This window comes from Oncorhynchus mykiss, chromosome 11 (assembly GCF_057628025.1).
Source record: "Oncorhynchus mykiss isolate SJ-2025 chromosome 11, ASM5762802v1, whole genome shotgun sequence".
NCBI classification, from domain to species: domain Eukaryota; kingdom Metazoa; phylum Chordata; class Actinopteri; order Salmoniformes; family Salmonidae; genus Oncorhynchus; species Oncorhynchus mykiss.
The window spans coordinates 65929461-65957390 of NC_143032.1; the positions used below are offsets into that span (position 1 = coordinate 65929461).

At 43.1% G+C, this 27930-nt stretch overlaps 1 protein-coding gene across 15 annotated transcripts in view; it reads left to right on the forward strand.

Annotated features, from left to right (window-relative positions):
• fbrsl1 (fibrosin-like 1) overlaps positions 1–27930 on the forward strand; it is a 447606-nt gene that overhangs the window by 111344 nt on the left and 308332 nt on the right. For all 15 annotated transcript variants that reach the window (XM_090190951.1, XM_090190956.1, XM_021621864.3 and 12 more), the window contains exon 2: positions 551–820. In XM_090190951.1, the coding sequence (XP_090047077.1) occupies positions 551–820 (270 nt within the window). The remainder of the gene's footprint in view (positions 1–550; positions 821–27930) is intronic.

Sequence of the window (27930 nt, forward strand, 5' to 3'; positions counted from 1 at the left end):
CAATAAATAATATGGTTATAGATTAGCCAGAGTTTAGTCAAGCAGACAACCAGAAGGAGAAAGTAGCCTGGTCATGATGTAACAGTAGCCAGTGCCATATATTTTATATTTTGATCTAAATGTATGGCTCTGACAGTAGCTATCACTGTGATTAAGCCAAACCAGATTGTACAATATGCACCAGACTCTACTATATATTACTGTTGTATTTACTGTATAGTCAAGAACATTTTCCTTTCATCATAAGCTTATTAAAGACAAACCCTTAATATGATTAGGGACTTCTGGAAGGTATTGTGCTTCTGTTGACTGGATTAAACATGTCTTGACAGTCTACGACTGACTGTTTTTGTACATAGTCGTTCTGCTTTGAATAATCCAACATGGCTACTGTGCACTTGGCTGTTCCCCAACATCAACCCCCACATCATATTTATCCTGACACTAATATCCTGCTTTTCTCCTCTTTTTTCTCCTCTTTTTTTCTCTCTTTTCTCCTCTTTTGTTTTCTCTCTCTTTTCTCCTTTCTATTTATTTTCTCCTCTTCTAGAAGAAGACTGGGGCCCTGAAGTCTCAGGAGGATAAGAAGAAGGAGAAGGCAAGGTGGAGAGAGGAGAAGAAGAAAGAGAAGGAGAGGTGGAGAGAGGAGAAACAGCAGCAGGAGACTGTGGTGAAGAGACAGAAGGAGGAGGAGGAGGAGAACGTCATGCCCCTGTCCCTAGACGCCCTGGAGAACGGCTTCATCAACCATGCCCAGAGAGAGCAGGAGAGGATGAATGACAGACTGCTGAAGAAAACCTACTCCAAGAAGAACAAACAGGTCTGTTTTATTTATTCAGTAAGTCCCATTGAGGTCAGAAGGCATCTTTTACAAGGGAGACCTGAGTGCTGTGTGCTGTTGGTCTTTTGCGGTTGATTCATCAGTTGATTTGATCATTTGAATGCATATTCTGAAGGCTTATTATTCTATTGTGGTCCTGTTAGTGTTGTTTCTCTTTCTGTATGTACCGGGGCAGCGCTGGGCAATGATTCACTCTCTGTGTTGGAAGTTCCTCCCTCCCCAGACTGAATGATGCCAGTACTGATGGCACGAGGGCAGCTTGTACTGCTAGGCCATTTGAGTCAGAGTTTGGCACAGGGAGATATATTCCTACCACGTCTATGTATTAACAGTTTGCTGCTCTCTCTCACAATGCCTCTCCACCATGTGACCTACTTGTGTGAATGTACTGACATGTATGTCTAACTGATAGATCCACACACACACACACACATACACTACATTTTCATGTTTTTAAATGTATGTAAATTGTAAAGTTTTTTGTCTGTTATATGTCAGACTCCAGTAAAACTAGCTGTTGCCATTGGCTGTTGCCATTGGCGTCGGCTAATGGGGATCCTAATAAATCCCCATCTTCCTCTGTCCTTACCTACCTATCTCCCTCCCTCCCCACACCTACCTACCCATCTCCCCCTCCCTCCCTCCCTAACTCCCTCCCTCCCCTCCCTCCCCTCCTCCCCCACTCTTCTTTCTCCTCTAGTTGTGCTATCTGCATTGACCTGCTTACACTCATCACATATGCGTCTGCTACCGTTTATTATCTATCTATTCTAGTCACTTTACCCCTACCTATATGTACAGTTGAAGTCGGAAGTTTACATACACTTAGGTTGGAGTCATTAAAACTTGTTTTTCAACCACTCCACACATTTCTTGTTAACAAACTATAGTTTTGGCAAGTCGGTTAGGACATCTACTTTGTGCATGACATAAGAAATTTTTCCAACAATTGTTTACAGACAGATAATTTCACTTATAATTTACTGTATCACAATTCCAGTGGGTCAGAAGTTTACATACACTAAATTGACTGTGCCTTTAAACAGCTTGGGAAATTCCAGAAAAAGATGTCATGGCTTTAGAAGCTTCTGATAGGCATAATAATTGACATAATTTGAGTCCATCGGAGGTGTACCTGTGGATGTATTTCAAGGCCGACCTCTTTGCTTGGCATCATGGGAAAATCAAAACAAATCAGCAAAGGCCTCCGAAAATAAATTGTAGACCACGTTCATCTGTACAAACAATAGTATGCAAGTATAAACACACAGCCGCCATACCGCTCAGGAAGGAGACTGTCTCCTAGAGATGAACGTACTTTGGTGCGAAAAGTGCAAATCAATTCCAGAACAACAGCAAAGGACCTTGTGAAGATGCTGGAGAAAACAGGTACAAAAGTATCTATATCCACAGTAAACCGAGTCCTATAACGACATATCCTGAAAGGCCGCTCAGCAAGGAAGAAGCCACTGCTCCAAAACCGCCATAAAAAAGCCAGACTACAGTTTGCAACTGCACATGGGGACAAAGATCGTACTTTTTGGAGAAATGTCCTTTGGTCTGATGAAACAAAAATAGATCTGTTTGGTCATAATGTTTGGAGTAAAAAGGGGAGGCTTGCAAGCTCAAGAACACCATCCCAACCGTGAAGCACGGGAGTGGCAGCATCATGTTGTGGGGGTGCTTTGCTGCAGGAGGGACTGGTGCACTTCACAAAATAGATGGCGTCATGAGAAGGAAAATTATGTGGAAATATTGAAGCAACATCTCAAGACATCAGTGAAGAAGTTAAAGCTGGGTCGTAAATGGGTCTTCCAAATGGACAATGACCGCAAGCATACTTCCAAAGTTGTGGCAAAATGGCTTAAGGACAACAAAGTCAAGGTATTGGAGTGGCCATCGCAAAGCACTGACCTCATCCGATAGAAAATATGTGGGCAGAACTGAAAAAGCTTGTCCGAGCAAAGAAACCTACAATCCTGACTCAGTTACACCAGCTCTGTCAGGAGGAATGGGCCAACATTCACCCAACTTATTGTGGGAAGCTTGTGGAAGTCAACCCGAAATGTTTGACCCAAGTTAAACCATTTCAAGGCAACGCTACCAAATACTAATTGAGTGTATGTAAACTTCTAACCCACTGGGAATGTGATGAAAGAAATAAAAGCTGAAATAAATCATTCTCTCTACTATTATTATGACATTTCACATTCTTAAAATAAAGAGGTGATCCTAACTGGCCTGAGACAGTGAATTTTTACTAGGATTAAATGTCAGGAAAAACTAAGTTAAAATGTATTTGGCTAAGATGTATGTAAACTTCCGACTTCAACTGTACATACTGCATCTACCTCAATTACCTCTTACCTCTGCACATCCACTCAGTACGGGTACCCCATGTATGTAGTCAAGTTGTTGTTTCTCATTGTGTATTTATTCTTTGTGTTATTATTATTCTATTATTTAAGGATTTTGTCTCTGCGTAAGCATTTCAATGTTAGTCTACACCTGTTGTTTTACAAAGCATGTGACAAATACAATTTGATTTGATTTGGTTATCGGGCTCTCCCATTGCAGCTCCAAAGCACCTGTGGAATCCAGTGCTTATAAAACAAGGTGACCCAGATGGGAATGGGGTTTGATGAGAGCCTTTGTGTTTTATTTCCAACTGAATATGTCCTCGGCACCAGTGTAAACTGACGATATTATAGGCCATGTGGCTGTTTGTCATCCTCGCTTCTCCCCACTGGTAACTTAGTTCTTTCCTCCCTGATAACACGCACACACACGCATATGCAGGCACTCACACACGGACACACACATGCGCGTGCAGCTGCGAACACGCATACGTACACACACGCACTTCTTTCATACTGTGGTAATTGTAGTGGAGAAGGAAGCCTCAACAAAGCAGCCATCTGGATATAAAAGTGTTTATGTACGTGTGCGTGTGGGTCGTTTTCCGTATAGCTGCTTTGATATGAAGGTGAGAGGGTCATTATAAAAGCCTTCAAAGTCCCTCTGATAATGCTGCTTATTAAAGGAACTTGAATAGAGAGCTTTCTGCTTGATGTAGAAGGGTCAAATACAGTCAACAGATTTTTCACAGTAACACCCTGGGGTCAAAAGAGGAACATTTTTCCAAATGGCACCCTATTCCCTTTATAGTACACTACTTTTGACCAGGGGCCGGATTCACACGGCTTTCTTAAGAATATATGTCTTCTTAACTGCCATGTTTCCCTTAACGATAGACTTAAGAAGAAAGTTAAGAAAATTGCTATTCCTCAAAAAGGTTATTGGAAATGATCTTGTGATAGTTCTTATGTTTCTCCTTAAAGTTAAGAAGAAATTAGAATCTTCAAAATAAAGTTCTTAGAAATCTTCTTAAATTCCGAGATTGTTATTAAACCCTCAGGGTTTAGAGAAAAAGCTCATGAAAGAAAAAGCTCATGAAAGCAATTGAACATGTTTAATTCACTAATTCACTCTGAAAGTTTCAGTATTTATTTTAAACCCAATAACATGTTTTAGAACAGCAATCTCAGTTGGAAATGTGCTTACATGTTAGCTAAATCGGTTGCCTAGCAACACACACATCTTAATCTTAAGAAGAAACGTAAGAAGATATTTGAGGAGTTCGTAAGAAAATCATTAAATCTTAAGAAATTGTTGAGGAATTGCGCTTACGAAATATCTTATGAACTGGGCCCAGGGCTCAGCAATTTGGGATGTGTGCTTAGAGTAAGGCTCTAACTATCATGTCTGTATGTGAGATATTAACTGGGTTTGATGTCAGCGTTTGGCCCGTGTGCTTTTTATTTCCCCCTCACTGAACCAGCCGAATATTAGAAGGTGTGTACTTAGCTAAGACTGTTACTCGACTGCATCAATTACTGTAGGACCTTGTGTCCTTTCTCCTCTCTCCTCCAGTTTTGCCTGACTCGCCCTCACGTCAGTCAGTGAAGAGATGTCCCTTCTGTCCCCACTGTGTTGTTTTGTAGCTCCCTCTAACTAAAGCGAGACAACATCACAGTTGTTTGATAAAATCCTTGACATGACATCGACGTCTTGCTCCCAGACAAATTAAACAACTTTGCTTGCTTTGAGGACAATACAGTGCCACTGACACGGCCCGCTACTAAAGCCTGTGGGCTCTCCTTCCCCGTGGCTAACGTGAGTAAAACATTTAAGCATGTTAACCCTCGCAAGGCTGCCGGACCAGACGGCATCCTTTCCTGCATCCTCAGAGCATGCGCCGACCAGCTGGCTGGTGTGTTTATGGACATATTCAATCAATCCCTATCCCAGTCTGTTGTCCCCACATGCTTCAAGATGGCTACCATTGTTCCTGTTCCCAAGAAAGCTAAGGTAACTGAACTAAATGACTATCGCCCTGTTGCACTCACTTCTGTCATCATGAAGTGCTTTGAGAGACTAGTTAAGGAGCATATCACCTCCACCCTACCTGATACCCAAGACCCACTCTAATTTACTTACCGCCCCAATAGGTCCACTGACGATGCAATCGCCATCACACTGCCCTATCCCATCTGGACAAGAGGAATACCTATGTAAGAATGCTGTTCATTGACTACAGCGCAGCATTTAATACCATAGTACCCTCCAAACTCGTCATTAAGCTCGAGACCCTGGGTCTCAACCCCGCCCTGTGCAACTGGGTCCTGACACTCAATGAATGGGGAAGAGGTGCATTTATCCTGGGACACACCCGAGCCCAGGTGTGTCCCATTTCACTGACGACCCTCCCGGCTCCGCCCACCAACATCCTATTTAGGAAAACAAGAGCAAAGAGAAAGAATTTGGCAGACAGAGTGGGAGGGTCGTCACAACATATTCTTATTCATCCCTTACGTATGTGTGTATAATGTAGTTGTTGTGAATTTGTTAGATTACTTGTTAGATATTACTGCGATGTCCGAACTAGAAGCACAAGCATTTTTGCTAAACTCGCATTAACATCTGCTAACAATGTGTATGTGACCAATACAATTTGATTTGATTTGATGATGAATTGAGACAACTAAGGGTGTTGTGATCTTCAATAACCTCACAACTGGTTATGAAAACACACAAGAAAATGCTGACTGTAGTGAAAGAACAGCCCTGCCGACTGCCCAGCCGTACACACACATCATCATCCTCTTCTCTCCCAGCCTGCCACTTGGCTTAGCATCTTATTAGTGTTGTTCTCTGGCCCTCTGAGTGGGTAACACTATCTCACTAATGTTTTATGGTAATGTCTAAATCAGGGGTTAAAACCGGTTCAGGGAACAGAACTGAAAACCGGAAAATAACTACATTTTTCAAGGAACAGAATCAGAACCGGGATCTAAAATGATCTATACTGTTCAGTCCAACAAAAAACATAACAAAGTGCCTATGCAAAGCCCTCCCCCTGTCAATCAGGATCATCTTGTCTGCCTGCCAGCTGAAAATCTTTGCCAGTGTGTGTGCTGTAGGCTACCTGCCCCACCCAGCCGAAGCATAGCAGTAGCCTCCTGATGTTTACAAGCAGGATTCAGAAGATAAGGATAGAGATTTTTTTTATTTGATAGCAATGGATTCACTTTTCATTGCTAGTTAGGGGTACTATAGTTATCACATTTCCCATAGGATTTATTAACTACAAAAAGGTAAGATGTGTTTTTAATTCTGGTTCACACATAAACTTGTTAGCTAACTAGCTAGTTCAAAGACATTCAAAGTCCCTCCATAGAAGCCGCTCCTCTGTAGGTATAATTCTGTGGGGCTAATTTTAGATAATGCATGTCATCACAACATGCCCAGCGTTTCAAGCCACTCTCTCCCCACCCAATAAATTTCAGTTGCATCTTGCGCACTACACTTGTCTTTCCATTACGAATGTAAACAACTCACTGAGACATCGCTTGCCCGCTACATAGCAAGTTGCTCTATCCGCACTGCATGATTGGTGAAGTAATTTAAGGGGGGTTTAAAAAGGAACAGAAAGGAACCGGTATAAACCGGTACTTTTTTGGGGTTCGAACCGGTTAAGAACTTTATTTTGCTGGTTGAAACAGTGGAATGGAAAAAAATAATGGTTCTGTTCAGAACCAAACAATTGGAAAATAATTTTGGTTTCAAACCCTGTTCTGAACAGTTGCATTATTGCCACTACAAACCCTTTGGACGTCAGGACTGACCCAGAGCCACACTATCAGTCTATGAACCTGTGTGTGTATCAGGCTGTTTCATGTACAGTTGAAGTCGGAAGTTTACATACACCTTAGTCAAATACATTTAAACTCAGTTTTTCACAATTCCTGACATTTAATCCTAGTAAAAATTCCCTGTCTTAGGTCAGTTGGGATCACCACTTCATTTTAAGAATGTGAAATGTCAGAATAATTGTAGAGAGAATGATTTATTTCAGCTTTTATTTCTTTCATAACATTCCCAGTGGGTCAGAAGTTTGCATACACTCAATTAGAATTTGGTAGCATTGCCTTTAAATGGTTTAACTTGGGTCAAACGTTTCAGGTAGCCTTCCACAAGCGTCCCACAATAAGTTGGGTGAATTTTGGCCCATTCCTTCTGACAGAGATGGTGTAACTGAGTCAGGATTGTAGTCCTCCTTGCTCGCACACACTTTTTCAGTTTTTTCCACAAATTGTCTGTAGGATTGAGGTCAGGGCTTTGTGATGGCCACTCCAATACCTTGACTTTGTTGCCCTTAAGCCACATTGCCACAACTTTGGAAGTATGCTTGTGGTCATTGTCCATTTGGAAGACCCATTTGTGACCAAGCTTTATCTTCTTGACTGATGTCTTGAGATGTTGCTTCAATATATCCACGTAATTTTCCATCCTCATGACACCATTTATTTTGTGAAGTGTACCAGTTCCTTCTGCAGCAAAGCACCCCACAACATGATGCTGCCACCCCCGTGCTTCACGGTTGGGATGCAAGCCTCCCTGTTTTTCCTCCAACCATAACAATGGTCATTTTGGCCAAACAGTTCTATTTTTGTTTCATCAGACCAGAGGACATTTCTCCAAAAAGTACAATCTTTGTCACCAAGTGCAGTTGCAAACCGTAGTCTGGCTTTTTTATGGTGGTTTTGGAGCAGTGGCTTCTTCCTTGCTGAGTGGCCTTTCAGGTTATGTCGATATAGGACTCGTTTTACAGTGGATATAAATACTTTTGTACCTGTTTCCTCCAGCATCTTAACAAGGTCCTTTGCTGTTGTTCTGGAATTGATTTGCATTTTTCGCACCAAAGTACGTTCATCTCTAGGAGACAGAACGTGTCTCCTTCCTGAGCGGTATGGCGGCTGTGTGGTCCCATGGTATTTATACTTGCGTACTATTGTTTGTACAGATGAACTTGGTACCTTCAGGCATTTGGAAATTGCTCCCAAGGATGAACCAGACTTGTGAAGGTCTACAATTTGTTTTCTGAGGTCTTGGCTGATTTCTTTTGATTTTCCCATGATGTCAAGCAAAGAGGCATTGAGTTTGAAGGTAGGCCTTGAAATCCATCCGCAGGTACACCTCCAATGGACTCAAATGTTGTTAATTATCCTATCAGTAGCTTCTAAAGCCATGACATCATTTTCCAAGATATTTAAAGGCACAGTCAACTTAATATATGTGTCACGACTTCCGCCGAAGTTGGCTCCCCTGCCTGTTCGTGCGGTGCTCGGCGGTCGTCATCGCCGTCCTACTAGCCACCACCGATCCCTTTTTCGTTTGTCTGTTTGTTTTGCCTTATTAGTTTCACCTGTGTCTTGTTGTATGTGCTTAATGAGCTTCCTTATTTAAAGTATGTGTACCCACCGTTGTTTTGTGCGGGATTGTCTTTGTGTTACGTGTGTGCGTTTAGGTAGAGGTGTATATTATTTACTGGACTTGGTACCTGTGTTTTGGGTAGTCATTTACTGTCCGCGCCCTGTGTTGTTGGGCTTGTCATTTTCTGTGCCATATTTAAAGAGCACTTTTTCCCAGTGGAACTCTCTGCGCCTGATTCCTTCCTCACCCACCTAGTCCCGCGTGACAATATGTAAACTTCTGACCCACTGGAATTGTGATACAGTGAATTATAAGTAAAATAATCTGTCTGTTAACAATTGTTGGAAAAATTACTTATGTCATGCACAAAGTAGATGTCCTAACCGACTTTCCAAAAGTATGGTTTGTTAACAAGAAATTTGTGGAGTGGTTGAAAAACGAGTTTTAATGACTCCAACCTAAGTGCATGTAAACTTCCGACTTTAACTGTATACCCTGTACACCCCTGTCTGTCTGTCTGTGTGAGGAGAGCAGGATTGGGTCCACGTTGCGTAGCCTATCTCTGTACGTTCTGAAGCACTCAGCTGGGAGGGGGATCAGATTATGCTGGGCGAACTGTTCAGTGGAGCATAGTTAACGGTTGTGTTCACTGTCACTCTGCTGCTACGAAGTAGGCAGGTTACTGTTGTGTTCACTGTCACTCTGCTGCCACTGAGTAGGCAGGTTACTGTTGTGTTCACTGTCACTCTGCTGCTACGGAGTAGGCAGGTTACTGTTGTGTTCACTGTCATCTGCTGCCACTGAGTAGGCAGGTAACTGTTGTGTTCACTGTCACTCTGCTGCTACTGAGTAGGCAGGTAACTGTTGTGTTCACTGTCACTCTGCTGCTACTGAGTAGGCAGGTAACTGTTGTGTTCACTGTCACTCTGCTGCTACTGAGTAGGCAGGTAACTGTTGTGTTCACTGTCACTCTGCTGCTACTGAGTAGGCAGGTAACTGTTGTGTTCACTGTCACTCTGCTGCCACTGAGTAGGCAGGTAACTGTTGTGTTCACTGTCACTCTGCTGCTACTGAGTAGGCAGGTAACTGTTGTGTTCATTGTCACTCTGCTGCTACTGAGTAGGCAGGTAACTGTTGTGTTCACTGTGTCATGACTGTCCTGATCAAGTCAGGTTACAGGAGACCACAACCCTACAGATTATCTCTCAACCCCAACAGAGGAGGAGAGATCTAGGGGTCTGAAGATGTGGGGGTTTTATGACCCCTCACGCCCTGGTAAATCTCAGGCCACAGACACATTCCTTTGTCCTGTTACTATGGAGAACCAGCCTCAGAACATTAAACATGAAATAAAGTTATTAAAGGTTAATAGATGACGTTATTACGAAAACATTGTAACATGAAGAGTTTTCCTAGTATATGTTCGATGTTTATACATTGTACGTTGTATGGAAAATGTCCAAATCAAAGGGAATGTTTTGGTAAAGATGAAATGTTAAGTTAGTTGTCTAAAATTGGGTTTGAGTAAAATCTAGACCTTGCCTCATTAACTTGGTACGCCCAGAGAATTGCCCTAAAGGCGGTTACGCCCACTTCTGACCCAAGGGTATAAAACCTGTGAGTATAGAATTTACAGACAAGACTACGTGACCACAGCTGCAGCCAAGTTCTAAAAAGTCATCGAACCAAGAACGCAACACAAGTTTGAAGACAAAGAAATCCTTTTCTACCCAAGCTACGGATGAGTAGCTGTGTCTAAGCGGGTGAATTCAAGCCGGACCCCCTTAGCATCCAATCCCAGTGAATCGTGGTATCTAAAAGGTTTCATTCCTATGCAGTGAGCTCCGAGCTACAGAGCTGTCTGTCCTCAGAAGACCCCTTCCAGAGAAAAGGGCGAGGGAACAGACTCCTAAGCAAAAAGGACACTGACATCGGGAGGACGATCAGAGAGGTGCGCCGGAGAGGTGCGTCATCGAGCAGCTGAACGGTCCCCTGAACGGTCCACTCAGAGAATCCTCGGAGATCATCCCCACGTAATTACATCATTATATTCTGACCCATAAGAGCGGCAGTTTGGGGCAAGGCTAGAGCTAGAATAAGCATAACAGACAAGTTCACCCAAATGTATATTTCTCTCGTGTACTTTCTTTTTCCTCTCTCTCTTTGAAATCCCCATTTTGGGTAACACACGCCATAGTGTGTTGGCCCGTTATACTATGTTCTAATCAATAGCCTATCATGTGTTTTGCCTATATGTATCTTATATCATCATTTGAGCTTTTTAGTAAATTAAATGTTCTACCAATGATTGGTGTGGTACGAACTCATTGGTGAGACCCGGGTCCGTGCAGATTCACAGGCTATACGACGTTCAGAACGAGATTGGTAGAGGTAACTTCTTAATTAGTGGCTGTTGTAAAATCGATATTCTGATATTCTTTGAGTTAATTTGGGAAATAGAAACTCAATAAAAACTAGTTTTCCCATGGTGCCCCAGGTTAATGAGTTAATAATTGCTTGATTGATCACGCAATTAGAAACTTGTAATCATTCGATGAGCAACAGTCGTCACATTAACTAATACAATTTGTATTACTGTCACTCTGCTGCTACTGAGTAGGCAGGTAACTGTTGTGTTCACTGTCACTCTGCTGCTACTGAGTAGGCGGGGTAATGGCTGCGGCTGGAGGCTGTAAAGCCTGATAGGGGGGAAAACTGTACAGGCTGGTATTTTGTCAAGTAATAAAGACCAAGTCCCAGGTTATCTGCTCTGTGTTGAACGTCTTCATCCTCCTCTTCCTCCAGCTCCTCCCCCCTCCGCCTTCTCTTCCTCCTCCTCCTCAGCAGCAGAGCACACAGTCTCTTTAAATGGCCCTCATGACCACCCCACCAGTGTGTCAGCCATCAGTGTGTCAGCCATCAGTGTGTCAGCCATCAGTGTGTCAGCCATCAGTGTGTCAGCCACCAGTGTGTCAGCCATCAGTGTGTCACCCACCAGTGTGTCAGCCACCAGTGTGTCAGCCACCAGTGTGTCAGCCACCAGTGTGTCAGCCACCAGTGTGTCTGCCATCAGTGTGTCAGCCACCAGTGTGTCACCCACCAGTGTGTCAGCCACCAGTGTGTCAGCCACCAGTGTGTCAGCCACCAGTGTGTCTGCCATCAGTGTGTCAGCCACCAGTGTGTCAGCCACCAGTGTGTCTGCCACCAGTGTGTCTGCCACCAGTGTGTCAGCCACCAGTGTGTCAGACACCAGTGTGTCAGCCACCAGTGTGTCAGCCATCAATGTGTCAGCCACCAGTGTAGTGCACTCCTCGACTAGCCTCTGGGTCTGTAATGTAGCCATTTAGAGCTCTTTGTGATTGTGTGTTATGTAATTGGTTGATGGCTGTACATGGTGCTGTGTTAAGAGGGCCTTGGCCCCAGTGATTCAGGTTAACAATGGGACTCAAACAGGGGCATTATTAACAGAGCTGGGAATGAAAGGCTGTATGGAGCTGGAGCTAGGGTTATGTTCAGTAGGTACAAAACGGAATAAACGTTTTGAAGTGAGTTGAAAGGGGAGGTACTGGTACTACCTGAACTCGTTTTTCATTGCAACACGTTTTGCCCTAATGAACACATTCCAGGTGAGGTGTCAGTACTGAACTCTGCAGGGTAGTCTAGACACACTGAGGAAGAGTAAAGAAACAGTCAGAGAGCGATGAGCAGAGGAGGGCGAGTGCTAATAGAAGTTGACAGACCAATTAGAGGGCTGCTTGTAACACGTACATATGCATGATGCTGGGGCTAATTGTCTTTTGCAGCTGCATCAAAGAGAAGAGAAGCGAGAAGAGTGCTTAGCTGGCAGGGGTACTCTCACTGCCTCCCTCTCTGTGTTGTCAGAGGAGTTGAAGTAGAATAGAAACTGCATAAAGAAACAAGCAATATTTAATAATGGCACTATGTTATATTATCTATTATTCTGTATTTATGTAGCACATACAAGACTGTGCAGATACTTTTATAAGAGGATGTCATTTAACTATTAAAGTATATTATGGTCTAAACATAATCTATCAAAAAGTAATATGAGGAACAGGCTAGACTTTGTAGACATTTTCTAACTGAAATTTCTATGTAAAATCTTACTTTAGCTACTCTGACTGGTGTGAATCCATTGGCTGAAAGTGTTTCCAGAGTAATCTAAATTATGTTTATTTTCTGCTCTGAGAGGCTTTCTGACCACACTCTGGAGTTTGTCTAAGGACTCCAGCCTCCCCAGCACACTCTAGTGTGGCCCGCCGTGTTTACTTTTGGACTCCAGCCTCCCCAGCACACTCTAGTGTGGCCCGCCGTGTTTACTTTTGGACTCCAGCCTCCCCAGCACACTCTAGTGTGGCCCGCCGTGTTTACTTTTGGACGACATCCTCTTGCCCAAGGTGCCAAGGGATGTCTGGGGAGCAGGGGGAAAATGTACTTTAGCCTCAGCTCTAGCCCTAACCCCTAGTCCTTAGCCCTAACCCCTAACCCTAACCCCTAGCCCCATTAGAGTTACATTTCTAAATGATTCTACGTTTTGTAGTGAGGCTCTGAATACCAAACCTACTCCAACTCTTAACACCAGCCCCCAGCCTTATACCCCAACCCCAACCCCAGTCCCTAGACCCAGATCTACTGTACTCCAGAACTACTGGACCCATCAGGACTCTCACAGGTACACATCTCAGCAAAAAAGAGAGCGAGGAAAAAACTTCCCAAATCTAATCACTCACACACCCAGCTCCAACAACCTCTGGCCCGCCACACTTAGATCAGGTGAATATTGCATGGGGCGGTATGTCTTGATTAATGCCGGGACATGTTAGGAATCTGGCCGGGGTGTAGCGGGAGCGGTGCAGGACACACACACACACACATACACACATACACACATACACACACACACACACACACACACACACACACACACACACACACACACACCCTCTCCTCTCCTCTCCTCTCCTCTCCTGTAGCAGGATGTTGATGACCCAGCAGTAGCACTCAGGGACAGTTAAGACAGGGAACATTGAATTAGCAAGGTTGAAGAGACTTGGCCTTTATGTAATGTCTGGTGCAGTAATGGTCTGAGTGACTAGACCAGCCTGAAGAGGCAACAGCCTGCTGTAGAGGGAGACCGGCTCTTAGATCTTACATTTGACGGACGTTGCTGTTATGTTTTGATTGATCTCTAGTGGTGGTAGGCCGTTATAATGCTTTTTATTGGCCTGATGAAAGTGATTATATGCAGTCATTTTGGTTTCAGGTATTTTTGTAGCACTGTGATAATAAATGTATACGTACATTGAATGGTATAGTTATTCAATATAAGTATAAATGTGAAGAGAATAGAGCTGGGCAATATGGACAAAAATCCATATCACGAATATTGACAAAATTATAACGACAAATAGAACGATACGTTTCTAACATTAATGTTACATTTTTATTTGACCCTAAAAACGACTACTACTACTACTACTACTACTACTACTACTACTACTACTACTACTACTACTACTACTACTTTGAATGTTGTAGCTACTGTATCAATTGGCCCGTTAGCAATCAGCCATAGTAGCAGACTTATTTAATTTAAAATGTCGCATTTCTGTAGTATAGGCAACTTATCGTGATTATTGATATCAATAAAATGTTCCCGATAAGAGGTTGGTCTGGTTATCACCATCATGTTGTATTTATGGTCCCAGATCTAGAACAGATCCTCAGTTATTGCCACAACATTGTTTCAGTTGGAAAATAAGAATGTTAACAGATGCAGTCTGAGAAGCTGCTAAACTAAAGCTAATAAAATCTTTCAAGATATTATTAGAAAATGTACTCAGTTCAAGAAAAGCTCAGTTCATCTGCATCATTTTCAGTAGACTGTGTATGTCATCTTCATATAGTATATGATTAGACGTGTGTCAGTTCATCAGCATTTGAAGTTTTTAAAGCATCATACTTGTACTGTTTGTGATTGTGCACAGGAAGTTTGTGGTCTCGCATTTGACCTCAAACCGAGCACACACACACACACACACACACACACACACACACACACACACACACACACACACACACACACACACACACACACACACACACACACACACTATTCTGGGAAACTGGGTTAAAAAGTGTATGTAAATTAGGCCATTTGATTCCATTAAGGATCACGTTTTATAGCCTTTCATGTCGATGAAGAGAACTCTGCACCTCAGTGTTGGGTTTCTGGACAAACAAGTTAACATTCAGATATATTAACAGGACGTGTACTCAGAGCATGCGCTGACCAGCTGGCAAGTGTCTTCACTGACATTTTCAACCTCTCCCTGACCCAGTTTCAAGTAGACCACCATGGTCCCTGTGCCCAAGAACGCCAAGGTAACCTGTCTAAATGACTATCTCGTCAACACCATCATCCCAGACACCCTGGATCCACTCCAATTTGCATACTGCCCCACCAGACGCTATCTGTATTGTACTTCACACTGCCCTCTCCCACCTGGACAAGAGGAACACCTATGTGAGAATGCTGTTCGTTTACTACAGCTCAGCGTTCAACACCATAGTGCCATAGTATTTGGTAGCATTGCCTTTAAAATGTTTAACTTGGGTCAAACATTTCGGGTAGCCTACCACAAGCTTCCCACAATAAGTTGGGTGAATTTTGGCCCATTCCTCCTGACAGAGCTGGTGTAACGGAGTCAGGTTTGTAGGCCTCTTTTCTTGCACACGCTTTTTCAGTCCCGTCCCCCGTCCCCCCCCTCAAATTCTATAGGATGAGGTCAGTGCTTTGTGATGGCCACTCTAATACCTTGAATTTGTTGTCCTTAAGCCATTTTGCCACAACTTTGGAAGTATGCTCTGGGTCATTGTCCATTTAGAAGACCCATTTGCGACCAAGCGTTAACTTCTTGACTGATGTCTTGAGATGTTGCTTCAATATATCCACATCATTTTCCTGCCTCATGATGCCATCTATTTTGTGAAGTGCACCAGTCCCTCCTGCAGCAAAGCACCCTCACAACACGATGCTGCCACCCACGTGCTTCACGGTTGGGATGGTGTTCTTCGGCTTGCAAGCCTCCCCCTTTTTCCTCCAAATATAACAAAGGTCATTATGGGCAAACAGTTCTATTTTTGTTTCATCAGACCAGAGGACATTTCTCCAAAAAGTACGATCTTTGTCCCCATGTGCAGTTGCACACCGTAGTCTGGCTTTTTTATGGCGGTTTTGGAGCAGTGGCTTCTTCCTTGCTGAGCGGCCTTTAAGGTTATGTCGATATAGGACTCGTTTTACTGTGGATATAGATGATTTTGTACCTGTTTCCTCCAGAATCTTCACAAGGTCCTTTGCTGTTGTTCTGGGATTGATTTGCACTTTTCACACCAAAGTACGTTCATCTCTAGGAGACAGAATGCGTCTCCTTCCTGAGCGGTATGATGGCTGCGTGGTCCCATAGTGTTTATACTTGCGTTCTATTGTTTGTACAGATGAACGTGGTACCTTCAGGTGTTTGGAAATGCTCCCAATTATGTCAAGCAAAGAGGCACTGAGTTTGAAGGTAGTCCTTGAAATCCATCCACAGGCACACTTCCAATTGACTCAAATGTTGTCAATTAGGCTATCAGAAACTTCTAAAGCCATTACATAATTTTCTGGAATTTTCCAAGCTGTTTAAAGGCACAGTCAACTTAGTGTATGTAAACTTCTGACCCACTGGAATTGTGATACAGTGAATTATAAGTGCAATAATCTGTCTGTAAACAATTGTTGGAAAAATTACTTGTGTCATGCACAAAGTAGATGTCCTAACCAACTTGCCAAAACTATAGTTTGTTAACAAGAAATGTGTGGAGTGGTTGAAAAACTAGTTTTAATGACTCCAACCTAAGTGTATGTAAACTTCTGACTTCAACTTTACATATCTACCTAAATGACTTGTTATTAGCCAAGTTATCTCTCTGTATTTATGTTTACGTGTTGTTACTTTTCTATTTGTCTTTCTGCGTTGTTGGGAAGGGCCCGTAAATAAGTATTTCACTGTTAGTCTACACCTGTTGTTTACAAAGCATGTGACATAACATTTGATTTGATATGAACTGGAGTAGGCAGGCAGACAGGTAGGCAGGCCAGGTTAGCAGGTAGTCAAATCAAATACATTTTTATTTGTCACGTGCCGAATACAGCGAAATGCGTACTTACAACCCCTTAACAAAAAATGCACTTTTAAGAAAATACCCCCCCCAAAAAAAATATTTAAGGTAACAACAGAGCAGCAGTAAAATAACAATATCAAGGCTATATATAGGGGGTACGGATACAGAGTCAATATGCGGGGGCACCGGTGTCGAGCTAACATGTACATGTAGGTAGAGTTATTAAAGTGACTATGCGTAGATAATAACGAAGGGTAGTGTAGGGGGGGGGGGGGGGGCAATGCAAGTAGTCTGGGTAGTCATTTGATGAGATGTTCAGGAGTCTTTTGGCTTAGGGGTAGAAGCTGTTGAGTAGCCTCTTGGACCTAGACTTGGTGCTCCGGGTACCGTAGCAGTGAGAACCATCCATGACTAGGGTGTCTGGAGTCTTTGACAATTTTTAGGGCCTTCCTCTGACATCATCTGGTATAGAGGTCCTGGATGGCAGGAAGCTTAGCCCGGTGATGTATGGGCCGTATGTACAACCCTCTGTAGTGCCTTGCGGTCGGGGGCTGAGCAGTTGCCATATCAGGCAGTGATGCAACCCGTAAGGACCTTGAAGTTCTCAACCTGCTCCACTACAGCCCTGTCGACGAGAATGGGGCTGTGCTCGGTCCTCCTTTTCCTGTAGTCCACAATCATCTCCTTTGTCTTAATCATGTTGAGGGAGAGACAGGCAGGAAGGCAAAGCAGGCTGGCAGACAGCAGGCATACAGACAGGCATTCAGGTTGGCTAGGTGAGCAGACAGGCAGGAAAACAGACAGGACGGTAAGCAGACTGGCCAGGTAAGCAGTCATTTAGACAGAACAGGCAGGCAGAAATGCACTTGTGTGAGTTACTCTATTACAGTGTATTATTTCTGCCTGGGAGAGAGCTAGGCATTAGTGTTTGTTATAATGGGAGAGGGGGACTACTGTGTGCCTGCTGAAAGGGGAACCCATTATGACTTTAAGAGCTCTTTTGTCAGAACCCTGTCTGTTGTGACAGGCCCACAGGCCCACTTTTTCACTGGGTGTCCTTACCCAAGGAGGAATTTAAGGAGAGTGATTAAACACCACATTATTCATCTGACTTGCAAGGTTTGCAAGAAAATATGTAATGTTATGTTACACCGTAATATTCCACTTTAAACAGATTTAGATTATGTTTTGAGTGTGGTAATACTACACAAAACAAAGTGAGGTCACAGGATTTTTATAATGTTTGTTTCATTTTACACATCTTTGATGGTGTTTTCCTCACAGAAAATCACCCCCCAACATATTTGAAAGAATTGTATTTTGTCAGTTAAGAACAAATTTGTATTTACAATGATGGCCTACCAAAAGGCATCCTGCGGGGACGGCGGCTGGGATTCAAAATAAACAATACAATTTAAATATAGGACAAAAACATCACGACCAGAGAAACACCACAACACTACATAAAGAGAGACCTAAGACAACAACAAAGCATGGCAGCAACACATGAAAACTCTGCATGGTAGCAACACAACATGACAACAACATGTTAACAACACAACATGGCAGCAGCACAACATAGTACAGACATTATTGGGCACAGACAACAGCACAAAGGGCAAGAAGGTAGAGACAACAATACATCACACAAAGCAGCCACAACTGTCAGTAGGAGTGTCCATGATTGAGTCTTTGAATGAAGAGATGGAGATAAAACGGTCCAGTTTGAGTGTTTTTGAAGAGGTGGATTGTCATCAAGTACTACTTAGAGACTTTGAGAGAGAGATCATGAGCAGATGGGCTCCTGCATTTTTCCACAAGAAGAAATATAAATTACAATTATATACAGTGCCTTGCGAAAGTATTCGGCCCCCTTGAACTTTGCGACCTTTTGCCACATTTCAGGCTTCAAACATAAAGATATAAAACTGTATTTTTTTTGTGAAGAATCAACAACAAGTGGGACACAATCATGAAGTGGAACGACATTTATTGGATATTTCAAACTTTTTTAACAAAAAAAAAAAAAAAAAAAAATTGGGCGTGCAAAATTATTCAGCCCCTTTACTTTCAGTGCAGCAAACTCTCTCCAGAAGTTCAGTGAGGATCTCTGAATGATCCAATGTTGACCTAAATGACTAATGATGATAAATACAATCCACCTGTGTGTAATCAAGTCTCCGTATAAATGCACCTGCACTGTGATAGTCTCAGAGGTCCGTTAAAAGCGCAGAGAGCATCATGAAGAACAAGGAACACACCAGGCAGGTCCGAGACACTGTTGTGAAGAAGTTTAAAGCCGGATTTGGATACAAAAAGATTTCCCAAGCTTTAAACATCCCAAGGAGCACTGTACAAGCGATAATATTGAAATGGAAGGAGTATCAGACCACTGCAAATCTACCAAGACCTGGCCGTCCCTCTAAACTTTCAGCTCATACGAGGAGAAGACTGATCAGAGATGCAGCCAAGAGGCCCATGATCACTCTATCTGGCCCTTTGTGCTTGTCTGTGCCCAATAATGTTTGTACCTGTCACAGATCCCTCCGGGAACTTTCATTACGCACACCTGGCCCCTATTCCCAGTTATTAGTAATTGTATAAGTGTGCCCTTGGTTTACCAGTGTCCTGTCGATTATTATTATAATGTCCGTTGGTTTGTGTGAGTACCTGTGCTGTGTGTTTTGGCTTTCGTGCCATTGTGGATTGCGCAGATTATTACGGGTCTCGTCCCGTGTGATAATCATTGTGTGCGTGTGTTATTTATTCGAGGTACTCCTCACTCTTTTGATTGGGTTTCAACCCTGTGTTTGTATAGTGTTTGTTTGGTTTTTGTCCCCGTGCCTTTACACGGCATGCCGTAATTTGGGTGTAATAAAAACCCTATTACGCATTCCTGCGCCTGTCTCCCGACCATTTTTGCCCACATGACAGTATGCTAACTAACTAGTGCTAACTAGTATGCTTTTGTGCTGCTACCATTTTGTGCTGCTACCATGTTGTGCTGCTGCCATGTTGTGTTGCTACCATGTTGTTGTCATGTTGTGTTGCTGCCACGCTATGTTGTTATCTCAGGTCTCTCTTTCTGTTGTGTTGTGGTGTCTCTCTTGTCGTGATGTGTGTTTTGTCCTATATTTTATTTAAATGTTTTAATCCCTAGTTCCCACAGGATGCCTTTTGGTATGCTGTCATTATAAATAAGAATTTGTTCATAACTGACTTGCCTAGTTAAATAAAGGATAAATAAATAAATAAACAAATAAAACAAATAAGAGGAAAGACAACAGACAGGCTTAGTCATTCACTGGGAGAAAAAACACTGAGGTGCATTGATCAGCTGTTATGTACTTGACATGCTGTTGTACTGTAACTGTACATTGATTTCAGATAATCTTCTTCATACAGTGGTTAGGAACATTATTATGTCTATAATGTATACAATGACACACTACTTTTTCATAGGATTCCATTAATCATTATTTGGCTTAAAGAGTAATTTGCTTTCATTTGCATGTCTGTGTGTGTGCGTGCGTAAGGGTGGGTGTGTGAGTGTCCGTGAGTGCTTGTCTGTATGTGTGCATGTGCGCACGTGCGCATGTTTGTGACGGTTTGTCTATGTGGTTGGGTGGATGTGTGGGTGTGTGAGTGAATGTGCATGCGTGCCTGTATGTTTGCATTTGTGCGTATGTGTGTGTATGTGTGTGTGTGCCTGTGTGTGTGTTTAAGCACCATTGTGGTCCAAATTAGACCATTAGGGTCAATACATTCATGGGATTTGTGAGGCCCCTGACCTGTTTTCATAGCCTGTGTTTGGGGGCCAGCAAAGATGGATATGAACTCAGATGGATTAAATGGGATTAATGGTGTCACTGAAACAGATGTGATTTTATCAACTGAGCTGAGCTGCACAGCACCATTAGTGCCCCTTTTAGCCCCACTGCAGAGGCCTAGTTATACTGTGGGACAACACTGACCCCTGCTGTATATGGGAGGCACTGCAGGTACAGTTGGGGGTGGGTAAACCAAAGCTGGAGATATTAAAACCCTTTCATGGTGATTTTCAAAATCTAGCCGTCCATTGGGGGTCACTGTTCCCATTTGAAAGACAGAGAAGTAGAAGAAGCTCTGCTTCCATCTTGTAAAGCCACATGCGATGCAAGGCGTCTTGAGTTGTTTTATTTGGTAAAGCAGGTGCAGCATGTCTAGTGCCGTGATGCGGGTGTCGTGGTGATGTGTCTCGTGGTGTGTTGTAATGGATGCCTAATTTGGCCATGAAATGTTGCCTTGAAACCATTGTCAGAGACAATAAAATGGCAATGTAAAACAGTGGTTCATATGGGGATGCTGTGTATTATAGTCCAGCGCTGCAGCTCAGATTACCTAGTTAACAACACCATGGGGTACTTACTGTACCATGGGGTACTTACTGTACCATGGGGTACTTACTGTACCTTTGTTGTCATCCAAGGTCAAATTCTTCCATCTATTGTATGTTGTTCAGCCCTTTTCTATAAACAAGTATAATTAAGGATTAGTAAAAGATAAAATACTACGGGAATAGTATGAAATATGTAATCTAATATGTTTTGTTTGGATATGTTTTACTATTCAATTTCAAGTATATATTCAAAGTATAATAAGACATGCTTCAAAATTAGTCTGTCATCATCTGTATAGGCTTGCATTTGAATAGAAAATCATATGCCTGTGAGCTAGTACTCTCGTTCCATGTATTTTACAGTTTAACAACAATCCTCATCTCACATTTGTACTTATTATGGATCCTACTGCCAAGGCAAGAGCTACTCTTCCTGGGGTCCGGCAAAATGAAGGCAGTTATACCATTTTAAAAACATTACAATACATTCGTTACAGAATTCACAACACGCTAAGTGTGTGCCCTCTGGCCCAAACTCCACTACTACATATCTTCAACACAAAATCTATGTGTATGTGTGTGTGTATAGTGCGTATGTTATGTGTGTGTATGCATGTGTCTGTGCCTATGTTTTTGTTGCTTCACAGTCCCTGCTGTTCCATAAGGTGTATTATTGTCCATAAAATAAAAATACCTGATGTGGAATAGAGTTCAGTGTAGTCATGGCTCTATGTAATACTGTGCGCCTCCCATAGTTTGTTCGAGACTTGGGATCTGTGAAGAGACCTCTGGTGGCATGTCTTGTAGGGAATGCATGGGAGTCTGAGCTGTGTGCTAGTCATTTAAACAGACAGCTCAGTGCTTTCAACATGTCAATATTTCTCACAAATACAAGAAGTGATGAAGTCAAACTCTCCTCTACTTTGAGCCAGGAGAGATTGAATTGCTTATTATTAATGTTAGCTCACTGTGTACATCCAAGGTCCAGTCGTGCTGCCCTGTTCCGAGCCAATTGCAATTTAGCAAGTCCCTCTTTGTGGCACATGACCACACGACTGAACAGTAGTCCAGGTGTGACAAGTGCGACAGAGCCTGTAGGACCTGCCTTGTTGACAGTGCTGTTAAGAAGGTAGAGCAGCGCTTTATTATGGGCAGACTTCTCCCCATCTCAGCTACTGTTGTATCATTATGTTTTGACCATGACAGTTTACAATCCAGGGTCACTCCAAGCAGTTTAGTCACCTCAACTTACTCAATTTCCACATTATTTATTACAAGATGTAGTTGAGGTTTAGAGTTTGGTGAAAGATTTGTCCCAAATACAATGCTTTTAGTTTTTGAAATATTTAGGACTAACCTATTGTTTGCCACCCATTCTGAAACTAACTGCAGCTCTTTAAGTGTTGCAGTCATTCAGTTGCTGTAGTAGCAGACATGTATAGTGTGAGTCATCCGCATACATAGACACATGCCACTGGCTTTACTCAAAGCGACATTGACAGGCTGTAATTGTATTTTTATGTGCTGTACATCATTCCATTTACGTACAAATGCCCCAGTAGTTCCTGTCCGGTTGATCCCTAGTGCTCAGAGCATCACACAGTAGTTCCTGTCCGGTTGATCCCTAGTGCTCAGAGCAACACACAGTAGTTCCTGTCCGGTTGATCCCTGGTGCTCAGAGCATCACACAGTAGTTCCTGTCCGGTTGATCCCTAGTACTCAGAGCAACACACAGTAGTTCCTGTCCGGTTGATCCCTGGTGCTCAGAGCAACACACAGTAGTTCCTGTCCGGTTGATCCCTGGTGCTCAGAGCATCACACAGTAGTTCCTGTCCGGTTGATCCCTAGTGCTCAGAGCAACACACAGTAGTTCCTGTCTGGTTGATCCCTAGTGCTCAGAGCAACACACAGTAGTACCTGTCTGGTTGATCCCTAGTGCTCAGAGCAACACACAGTAGTTCCTGTCTGGTTGATCCCTAGTGCTCAGAGCAACACACAGTAGTACCTGTCTGGTTGATCCCTAGTGCTCAGAGCCAGGAGTGTGTATGCAAAATGATGTGGGAAACCCTATTTGCAAAACAAAGAGGGAAGGAATAATCGCCTGCAAACAATGGCTGGAGTGCCCTGGGGGATGGAGGGGTTAGAGGGGTGTGAGAGGCAGACAAGAGTGGACACGCCCTCCTTCTCCCAGTAGAATTGGCCCCCAGATGGGGCAGGGTTTCTGTCATTGACCCACAGGAGGGGGGCGGGTCCGGGTGGGTCCCGAGGGCACAGGGGGTGGACCCGGCCCTGAGAGGGGGTGCCCCTCTGTTCCTCTGAGGGGTTGAGGAGCTGCTGAGGAGCTGGCCAGTCTGTCCAATATGAGCAGCCAGCCAAACCACCAGGCCAGCAATGCTAAGCTGATTAGCCCTTGAACAGTAGGCGCTGTGTGTGTGTCTGTGTGTGTGTGTGTGTGCGTCTGCGTCTGCGTCTGCCAGGTCTGGCAAACAGTTCCGAGTGGACATAACTGTTAATTTGGCAGTAGTTTTGTTTTAACTCCGAGGTGTGGAACATGATATGTTAATTTATGAAAACTCTCAAAAGCTACTTATGGTATGATTTTTTCGCTGTGTAGGTAAACTGTACTGTTCTTCCACTCAATTTCATGTGGATTGTGTTTCAGTTTTGCGAAGTGGGTGTCGTGGAACTTCTCACACGGGGACACTTGAAGTCATTCTTAAATGAATCATCCTTTATTCGTCAGCGCACTGCAGAGGTTCCAAACAACTCAATGCACCATAGTACACATGTTAATTAGAAGCTGTGCCTGGGCAGTCCCAGCAGTTGTCTTATATACGGCTATACACAGACAAGTTATATTTGTATGATTTAGCATAATTAATTAATCATTACCATTTTGTTTCATTCATGTAACAGACCAATATCTCACAAGGTTTCTTCTCTCTAAGCTGAGATCTTGAAACTGAGATATCTTTTGTTCGTTCTCAAAACAAAGTCTGGGCGTACTGCCAAATTGCAGCTACTGATAGTGAGGATTTGTACTGTCAGCCACTTGCATGAACACAGAAATTGGTTTATAGAACAGCACATGAATAGAACACAGTTATAAGAAAAGCACAAACATTAAAATTCCATTACATGGGTTTCAGTGGGCTCTTGTTATGCACTTTCCTATGTCTACCCCTTCTGCATTGGACAGTATTTCTTACACAAAGTTAGGCTTTCCAGCACGCTTCATAATACTGAGCAGTGAGCAGTGAGAAAGTTAATTCTCTCTCTCTCTCAGTTGAATGAATGGCCGGGTAGCTGTAACATAGCTGGTCCTCAGAGTGTAGACTGGTACTCTAACACCAGTAGAGATCCTCATATCACAGCACCGCTAATCTCTCTCTATTTAACCACCACTGTCGTCTCCCCCTCATCCTCTCTGAGATCTTACCCCTCACCTCACCTTGGACTCCACAGCGCTCCACAGAGCTCCCTCCTGTCTGCTGCGGAGTCATACCAAATGCATGAAATATTCAGCAGCAATTTCCCCTTTTGAAATAATACCTTGAAATGTTAATGTGCTCCCACTGCTTGTTTTAAGTGGAAAGCATCCCCGGGTGCTGGTGTTTGCACAGTGTTGGTGTGGGCCGCACTTAAACTACTGTCAGAGTGAAAGTAATACAGCACTGGCTGCTCTGGAGGATTATGGTGAGCGAGAGAGGAAGAGAGAGACGCCGAGGTCAGGAGGAGAATGCTATTCTTAGAGCCCACCGGCGTACTGTGTGTGCGGAGTCACAAAATGGCTGTTGCTGTAATATAATATCACTGATACAGTAGAAGGAGCCAGATGTCTCACCGGATGTAGAAATCTGAAGCATCCATGTAGAACTTCTTCCCAGTGGCGGGAAGTGGGAGAAGATGGAGCTAGATGAAACTTGACTGACATTCAGCTCATTTTCTCATCTATGAAACATTTGGGGCTCTATTTTAACAAACCAAACTCAAGGGTAAATCTATGTGCTGGTGGAAGCACTATAGGTCCGGGGTGTGTCAAAAATATTTTTGATATTCGCACAGCCAGAATTATGAGCGTAATAGCTGGCAGTTGCACAAAAGGGATGGATTTGGATGAGTAAACAAGTTGTAGGCGTGACGAGGGCTTGGCCACTCACTGGCCAATCAAAGTCTCAAGTTCTCTAGGTTATTGACGGTCTTTGCGTGTCATCAACTCGAATTCCACTGGGGGCACGGAATATGTTTGGAGTGTTGATAGTCAACATTGTTGTAATTGGCTTCAACGAATGTAGGCCTTTAAGCATCATACTTCTCCTTAAATAAGAAATACTAGGCTCCTGTAAATTGTGTTGTATGTGTTAGGCACATTCTCAGTAAGCAATATATAGCCTAGGCCTACTTTTGATATGGCGTTATGAGACTGAAAAATGTGAGTATGTTTGGAGGAGCGCGTCTTTGGTAACTTAATCGGGCAAGAGGCACTCTTTGGAAATGGGGATAGATACAAGCCAAATGGAGTAAGCACTGCAGGTAGGCCTCTGTGAATTGTGAATAATGCAAAAGCATGACAGCAAAAGCTTCATGAGTAGATCATTTAGAAACCTTTTAATGGATAGGCTACTTGGCTAATGAATGGCCAGGATAAAGGACATCAAATGCATTGCTGTTGAACTAGTTTCGTTATATAGTAGTAGGGTAAGGGTAGCCGACTAAGGGCTTGTTTTTTAATCCAACGAAACAGAAAACAAGCAATTGTTACAGGAAAATAACTTCAATGTTTCTAAATACGAGGGTCACTAGATTATCTTGTCTCTTCATGATGGGTATAGCCTACATGGAGGGTTTTTTACACACAAATAATAACAGAAGCTGGCTAAAATACAAGTAGATTAAAAGGAGATGTCCGCTTACTGTTTTGATGATCCCAAACTTGATATTTGAGTAAAGCTTTGGTGATTATTTAAAAGCGGTCTCACGAGCAAAACCCTTCATCGATAGTCTTGGCCTTCATTGCGTGGTTTTTAATCAAATGAAACCAAATGGGAGGGGAAAAAGCTCCTGTTCCATGTGCATATGGGCACTGTGCATCATGACCGGAGAGGCTACACTTCCATTGTAAAGATTCATACCATAACCAACAGCTAAGACCAGCTTTCGGTTGGTCTTCAATATCCCTGACAGCGAATACTGAAATTGGCACATTGGCGCATGTTTTTAAGGACTTGCCACCCCTCCCACCTCAGCGCAAGCGATCTCATATAAGGCATGTAAATGACTAATCCTAGCGTTAGGATTAGGAAATAGAGGAGCGCAGGCTTTAAAAGATCATAATGGCAGACAAGCGTGCGTTTGACAATAGCGATGGCTCAATGCCAGATGAAAATGGAGTACTCAATCTCAGTACAGTTTTCTTTTCCCAGAACTGTTATGATCAGAGTGCACACATTTTTGTAGACTTGACTCTTTCTAAAAATGTCCAAAAATGACATTGTTTAGAATTAGTGCAAGGTCGAATTCAGTTATTGCACATGCACACTTCACAGAGTAGGTATTCCTTAACGGAAATATGCAAATATAGGATCTTGCTAGCTGTGCTTGGCTCTGCCCACCGCCTCTGCCCACTATGCTTAATTTTATCACAATTGGAAACATTGCCAATAGCGGATTGGTGGATCTTGGGTTATTTACTAGTATCTTTGATAATGTTGTTTCATACTCTATGTCCCCCACATTGACTTTTCATTAGATCCAAACTGGCCGCCGTCACCGATTTCTAGTTTCTTCATTTCCCAGTTTCATCACTGGAGCCTTTTCCCGGAACTCATATATCGGAAGCTTATACAGTGGCAGCACATAAGGATGTAGTGTATCTGTCATCATCCACGCACAGAGTGCTGCTATCATGAGTCTGGTCTCAACACAGCTGGCACCATTCCATCTGATCCAGCTAGAACCAGTCTGATGTTATCTGAGATGAAGCTCTCTTTCAATTAAATTCAATTCAAAGGGCTTTATTGGCACGGGAAACATATGTTTACATTGCCAAAGCAAGTGGAATAGATAATAAACAAAAGTGAAATAAACTATAAAAAATTAACAGTAAACATTCCACAAAAGTTTCAAAGGAATAGTGACATTTCAAATTTCTCTCGCTCTCTCTCTCTCTCTCTCTCTCTCTCTCTCTCCTGATGTGGATGGATTAGCTTGTGGCTTGCAATGAGTCTGTGTCAGAGAATAGCAGCATTGCAGGGTGAATGAGAAAGGAAGGTTGATTTCACAAGGCTCAGCAGTATTGTTGTTATGAATCTTAAAAGGGTTAGGTAATAAGGTCTGATACAGCTGAGCAGATTCAGGAGTATAGGAATCAGGTTTGTTATTGGTCAGCTGGATAGTGAAGTCAGAGGCACACACACACACACACACACACACACACACACACACACACACAGTCACTCTGATTTTCCACTCACAGTCAAATACACAGCCCCTTGCACACAAGCACAGTTGAGTGCACAGTTCCACTGTCTGCACGGGCCCCTCGGTCTTGACAGCAAGGCATTAAATATTAATGGCGTTTATGGCGGGTTTGTAACATGGTTATTCCGGTGAATGGGCTTGCCTTTACAGCATCACTGACCATGGTGCTGCTTTTATCTGACAGACAGAGTGGTGGTAGAGAAATACCCTGGGGGACTGCAACCTGCCTGGGAGGGCCCGAACAACACACATACACACACATGTTCATACA